A 6195-nucleotide genomic window follows, 5' to 3' on the forward strand; every position below is an offset into this window, starting at 1 on the left:
GTAGTGGGCCGGAAAGGCGATGGGCTCCTCCGGTCGCGCCTCCAGCACCTTTAGCAGGGCCGCGCGTAGCATCTCCGTCACGCCGACCTGTCGCAGGAAGTCCTCTTCACTCTCGGCCGTCGCCGCCGTTCGGGGCACCCCCGGCCGGCCGCTGTCTGTGAAACTGGTTGCCTGTGCCACCGCCTGCCGCCGCTTCTCCACTGCCGCCATCTTCGCTGAGGGCAGAGGGACCGGAAGCGCTGCCATATCTCACAGTGCGCTGCCGCTTCAGAGCGGCCATCTTGGTTAAGGGCAGAGGGCACCAGAATCTCGCTGAGAGACTCTTAAGAAATGACCACGGCAGGGCACCCTTTTCCCTAGGTTCTAATAGGCACTGTCTCCAGGTTTCCTCTTTATGTGTGCTGCTTGGCTTTCCTGGCTTAGACGTGGAGCTTAAATTTTGCCAGACTCCAAAATGGACCCCAGGAAGGGCTTGGTTTCAGGTATGAAGCCGATTGCTTGCCATCCTGGTAATGGGAGGGTCCTTTCTTAGCCTGGTCCCCTAGCAACAGGTCTCCTTGGTTACCAGGAAGCCCTGACAAGCTTGGGCGGGTGGCTCCACCCCCACGCCGGGACTAAGCGCCGCTCTCACCCGCTTTTTTGAGGGCAAACTCGGAGGCTTTGTGCTCAGCCTGGTCTTCAGCCTAACCCAATCTCTGTGTGAGTTTGTAGCTCACCTCGTGCGGAAAGGCTCCCTCTCCCCACCAGGCTGGGTTAGGGCTCTCCTCTGCGCTTTCGCTGCCCTTATTCACGTGTACGCGTTCGTAGAGTGAAAGACTATGGTGCCCAGTTCCCTGTCCCAGCCTGCTACCTTTCGTCACCACCAGAGGGCGCTTTCTCATGGCGCATCTTCTATAGCTCTGAAAGTGTTAGTCACTTAGTTGTGTTCGACTCTGCGACCCCATGAATTGTTTTGTAGTCTGCCAGGCTCCTCTGTCCATATGAATTATCCAGGCAAGAATACTAGAGTGGGTTGCCATTCCATTCTCCAGGGGATCTTATCGACCCAGGGATTGAACCCAGGTCTCCTGCATTGCAGGCAGATTCTTTACGGTCTGAGCCACCAGGGAAGCAAGCCCTAAGCCCTTTAGCTCTAAACTCTTACAAAGGTCCCCAGTTCCAGAACGTCGAAACCCGTGGCATCTACAGCCCTTCACCTCCCGGTATCATGTCCAGCCTCTGTCTCAACCCCTGCCGCCACTTCCCCCGCCACTTAATCCCCAGCCACCCTAAAAGAGTACATACAGTTTCCCTTATCAAGCACCCTTCTGTTTCTTTGCCTGTGCGGTCCTCCAACAAGTACTTTTCTCCTCTTCTTTTGAGGACTCCTAGTTACTCTTGCCTGGAAAATCCTAGGGACGGAGGAGCCTGGTAGGCTGCAGTCCATGGGGTCGCGAAGAGTCGGACACGACTGAGCGACTTCACTTTCACTTTTCACTTTAATGCATTGGAAAGGGAAATGGCAACCCACTCCAGTGTTCTTGCCTGGAGAATCCCAGGGACGGGGGAGCCTGGTGGGCTGCCGTCTATGGGGTCGCACAGAGTTGGACACGACTGAAGCGACTTAGCAGCAGCAGCAGTTACTCTTTAAGCTTCAGCGTTCCCACATGCAGGGAGGGGCCCCAGGCAGAGTACACGCCTCCTTCCCCCAGCCCTGGCCACGTGGGACTGCGGTGGTGTCTGTCCTTCCTTGCCTCTCTGGGAGAGTCACCTAGAGCAGAGGATGGTTGGAGCTGTGCGGAGGATTCCCAAGTCGTGGGACCAGGACAGAAACCACTAAGGTCAGACTAGATGCTCTTTATTTTCCAGCTCTGCACCATGGAGGGTCGGCTCCCCAGGGGCCCACAGAAGGGACACCCAGCCAGCTGGGGAGTCTGGATGTGCCGGCCATCAGGGCAGGGAGCCCATGGTCACTGCCTGCTGTCCAGAACGCTGCCTATGTCCTCTAGTCACAACCGAGTAGAAGGAAAGTCTCCCTTCGTATGGTCTACGCAGGGTGGGGGTGTGAGGCCCAGGTCATCGGCTTGTGGGCTGGCAGCGTTTCCACAGGTGGTAGGCGAGGAACACCAGGAGAAGGAGCCCCAGCGCCAAGCTGCTGGTCCACAGGGCAGCTGACATCGTCGGGGAGCCTGGAGAGAGAGGCATCTGGAATCCTGCAGCCCTCTTCAGGCTTGGGGAGCAGCCCGGCAGAGCCTGCTAAGGGCTCACAGATTGACCAGTTTCCCTGAAACTGTACAAAGGACTTAACAGTTTAAAACACCTTTGTGAAATGTACAGAAATCCCTGGACTAGCCAAAGGCCTTGTGTATTTAGTCACTCAGTCGTGTCTGACTCTGTGACTCCACGGACTGTAGCCCACCAGGCTCCTCTGTCCATGGAATTCTTCAGGCAAGAATGCTGGAGTGGGTTGCCATTCCCTTCTCCAGGGGATCTTCTGACCCAGAGATCGAACCTGGGTCTCCTGCATTGCAGGCCAATTCTTTACCATCTGAGCCAACAGGAAAGCCCCCAAAGGCCTTTAGAGCAACTCTTTGGAAAGGTACCTAGGACCTTGTAGTTAGAAGTGAGCAATCCAGGAACTTCCTGATGGTCCAGTGGCTAAGCCTCAGCACCCAGTGTAGGGGACCCAGGTTCCATACCTGGTCAGGGAACTAGATCCCACATGCCACAACTAAAGATACTACAAGCTGCAACTAAGACCAGATGCAGCCAAGTAAATAAATAAATCGCCATATAAATATTTTTTTAAAAAGTGGGCAGTCCAGTGAGGGGCCCCTCACCACAGCTGCATTTGAAGTGTGACCAGTCTGGGTGGACAGCACTGTCCATGTAAAACACACATTGCATTTTGAAGACTTAGTCTGAAAACAAACTTCAGTCATGCTTCTTAATAGACTGCATGTTGAAATGATAACATTTGAAATATATTGGGTTTGATGATATATCGTCAAACTTATTTTTTTTTTTCCCTCCTGAATGTGGCTTTCAGAAAAACTGGAATTACTGATGTGTCTGTGTCTTGTTTCTATTCCACAGGCTGTCTCAGTCCGTCGAGTTTACAGGGTTTACAAAATGCTGTGACAGCTGCAGGGTCCCTGAAACTTAGTTATCGCCATGCAGGCAGCTGTGACTTGTGACCCTTAAAGGGTCAGGGAAGCCCTCTAGACAGCTGAGGATACAGGCTGACTAGCAGGGCACTCCTTGTCTAAGGCCTGGACACTAGGCTCCCCTCCCTCCCAGGCCCCTGCAGTCCCCAAACTCACAGATTTCCGGGACCACATACAGGTTGGCCATGTGGCCCCCAGGGTCCAGGCGACACTGGAACCAGCCCTCAGGATGGCACCCGGACCACAGCGTGCTCCTGCTGCTCAGCCAAGCTTGGGCCCCCGCCTCCCACGTCTCGTAGGCCTCCAGCCCGCCAGGGGCCTGGGTCCAGCGCACGGCCATGCTGGGACCACAGGGCACCTCGCACAGCAGCTCTAAAGCCCCTGATGCTGACGACTGGTGGATCTCCGGGAGGCACGGCCTGGTGGAGCTGTTGCTGGACGTGGCGCCAGGACTCGCGGGGCCAGGACTCGCGGGGCTGTAGGTGGAGGCCAGCTCGGGGGAGGTAGTGATGGGAGGCTTCGGGGGCTTCATGACAAAGGACTCTGGGGTGGTTGTATCAGTGGGCTCCGGGGACGCTGTGATGCTGGGCTTTGCAGGGGTCATGGTGGGCAGCTCTGAGGAGGTGATGCTGGGGGGCTCCGGGGAGGTCAGGCCCTGCAGGACTGGGAAAGGCAGCAGCCATTTGTTTTCTACCTGCTGCCCAGGCCCCTCTCCTACCTCCCTCTCTCCGCCTGAAACACATGGTTGACCTGATCTGCTCCAGGTCCTGTCCTTCACTTGGATGAATTGCAGGGTATCCCAGTGGGTAGGAACAGGATCGGGGTCTGACATGCCCCCTCCCCCCAACACACGCCAGCGAGTGTCTAAATCTGTTAAGAGGCATGAGAGCCCCCCATCTAGGGGCTGGGCTGCAGAGTGATGCGGGCATTGGACTTTATTATTATGGGGCTAAGGGGGGAGGAAGGGGGGCAGGAGGGCCCACCTAAGGAACAAGGACGTGCCTAAGTTTTCTTTCTGTACCACCTTGTGGTGCAGATGAGAGACTGAGGGTCTTCCCACCCCACCCTACTTCCCTTACCTCAGTAAGGGAAGGCCAAACCTTCCAGGCCCCCAGGCCCCCAGTCATTAATGTGAGTTTTGGGGTGCCCTGTCAGAGACCCAGTCTGTGCTTGCTTGGTGAGAGGCTGCCACAGGCTTGGTGATATGGGCGGGGTTTGTCCCAGAAGAGAGCAAAGTAAACAGTAACCTCTGACGTGAACTGACCACCTACTGTGTGCCAGCCCCCACATTAAATGTTTTCATTCATTCAGCAAGCATTTATTGTGCACCTACTATGGGCCAGGCCCCCAGGATAACAGTTATTCATTCATTCATTCAGTATGTATCTACTGAAAGCCTACATGCACTGGGCCCTGTTTTAGCCTCTGGGGACACAGCCATGAACACATTCCTGTCTTAGTGAAACCATCAGCAGGGGAGACAGACGATGGAAAAAGCGAGCACACAAGTCGGATGTTGATAAAAGGTGTCAAGAAATATTCAACAGGGGAAGAGAAGAGGCCTGTGTGTGTGTGTGTGGCGGGGGGGGGGGGACCTCTTGGGCAGGAAGATCAGGGCAAGCCTCACTGGGAAGGAGACCTCACTGGGAAGGAGGGGGGTGCGGGAGCTGTAGGGAAGAGCATTCCCATGGAGGGCACAGAGATGCAAAGGCCCTGGGGCAGCAATGCCCCTGAAGTGTGGGAGGAACTGCAGTGTGAGTGAAGGGGAAGAAGGGAGGGGGATAGGGCAGGTGTGCAGGGCCCTGTAGGTGGGTGCAGCCAGCTTGGACTTTCACCTGAAGGGAGGTGGGAGCCCCAGAGGGCTGTGGGCAGAGGAGGAGCAGCACCTTGGTGGGCTTGGCTCAGGGTAGGTGCGCTGCAAATCTGTTGAATGAATGAACCAGTGAGAAGTAGCCCCCTGGCTGCCACTGGAGGCCAGGTGAAGGATGGAAAGTGACTTTCCCTCCAGCTGGTGGTGCGAGACCTGTCCAGGTGGAGACCCAGCGGGTGCAGGGAGGAGCCAGGACTCCCAACGAGTGGCCAGGCAGCCACCCAGGGCTCACCAGAGACTCAGGTGCTGGGCAGTGTGACCTTGTCCACTTCCCCACGGGCGCAGGCTCACCTGGAATGGTCCGGTGGCGGGTCAGCTCCCGGCCGGGCAGCCTCATGGTCACCTGGCAGTGGAGGGTGCGCAGGCTGGAGGTCTCTGAGGTGGGCAGCAGCCAGCGCTGGGTCACTTGGAACAGCGAGTCCTCGCCTTCCTGGGGCTCCTCAGTCACGTTCGGGAGGGCTTCCACTCCCTCCAGTTCCCGATCCCCCAGGAGCAGGGACATGGAGAGGGTGTCAGGGCCAGGAAGTGTGACGTTGTGGGCCGTGCAGGCCACCTCCTGGTCCCTCCCTGGCACAACGGCCTCAGGGGATACAGTCAGCTGGTCAGGGAAGGCTGTGGGGGAGAGGAGGAGCGGGTGAGCTGAACCAGGAGGTTTAGGGCTGCGCCTGGAAGAGGTGGCGTGGAGGTGGGGCCTGGGGTTCCTGGAGACTGCTGGGGCACCGGGACAGGCGAGACCCGCTACGACAGCCTGTGTAGCTAGAGTATAAGGTGTCAGAGCGAGTCCAGAGCGGAAAGGGCAGGGGGTGAGGTCCTGGAGGATCGGGCGTGGATGGGGGAGAGGGATGCGAGGAGAACGGGGACTGCAGAGCGACTCTGGAGGACCTGCGAGGCGGGCTAGGAGCTGGGACGTGGTGGGCAATCCGGGAAGCGTTCCAGGCGGAGGTGGCCAAGGGACGGAGGGAAAGCAGGGCTGCCGGCCGGGGCCCCGAGGGCGCAGAGGCGGGGGAGGGCGGGGGCTCACCAAACAGCAGGAGCCGCACCCGGTGCTGGAGGTTCACGTCCCCACAGGAGCCCACGCACACGCGGGTCCCCGCCGCAGACAGCGAGGCGTTGAGCACGTACAGGATGCTGAGGCCCGCGCTGGACTGTACGGCGCCCAGACTGGTGTCCAGGCCCCGC

General features: G+C 57.9%; 2 protein-coding genes across 2 annotated transcripts in view; both read right to left on the reverse strand.

The window, feature by feature from the left end:
- The window catches only part of TPGS1 (tubulin polyglutamylase complex subunit 1), a 4667-nt gene extending 4421 nt beyond the window's left edge, over positions 1–246 (reverse strand). Inside the window, exon 1 of the mRNA XM_010844610.1 lies at positions 1–246. Within this exon, the coding sequence (XP_010842912.1) occupies positions 1–246 (246 nt within the window).
- Positions 247–1821: 1575 nt separating this feature from the next.
- Positions 1822–6195, reverse strand: MADCAM1 (mucosal vascular addressin cell adhesion molecule 1). Its single transcript, XM_010844611.1, has 4 exons — positions 6038–6195; positions 5308–5628; positions 3303–3809; positions 1822–2168 (listed from the first exon to the last, which is right to left on the reverse strand). Exons 2-4 carry the CDS (start codon positions 5516–5518, stop codon positions 2056–2058), a joined length of 831 nt encoding a protein of 276 aa, XP_010842913.1. The 5' UTR covers positions 5519–5628; positions 6038–6195; the 3' UTR covers positions 1822–2055.

The sequence above is a fragment of the Bison bison genome, unplaced genomic scaffold (genome assembly GCF_000754665.1).
Source record: "Bison bison bison isolate TAMUID 2011002044 unplaced genomic scaffold, Bison_UMD1.0 scf7180017864203, whole genome shotgun sequence".
In the NCBI taxonomy this organism is placed as follows: domain Eukaryota; kingdom Metazoa; phylum Chordata; class Mammalia; order Artiodactyla; family Bovidae; genus Bison; species Bison bison.

Coding starts and splice junctions, on each gene's coding strand:
- MADCAM1 (XM_010844611.1), bottom strand. CDS start 5,518: ATGTCCCTGCTCCTGGGGGATCGGGAACTGGAGGGAGTGGAAGCCCTC. Junction 3,810..5,307: donor CCGCCACCGGACCATTCCAG/GTGAGCCTGCGC, acceptor TGCCTTTCCCAG/TCCTGCAGGGCCTGACCTCC. Junction 2,169..3,302: donor GTATGTGGTCCCGGAAATCT/GTGAGTTTGGGG, acceptor CTCTCTCTCCAG/GCTCCCCGACGATGTCAGCT.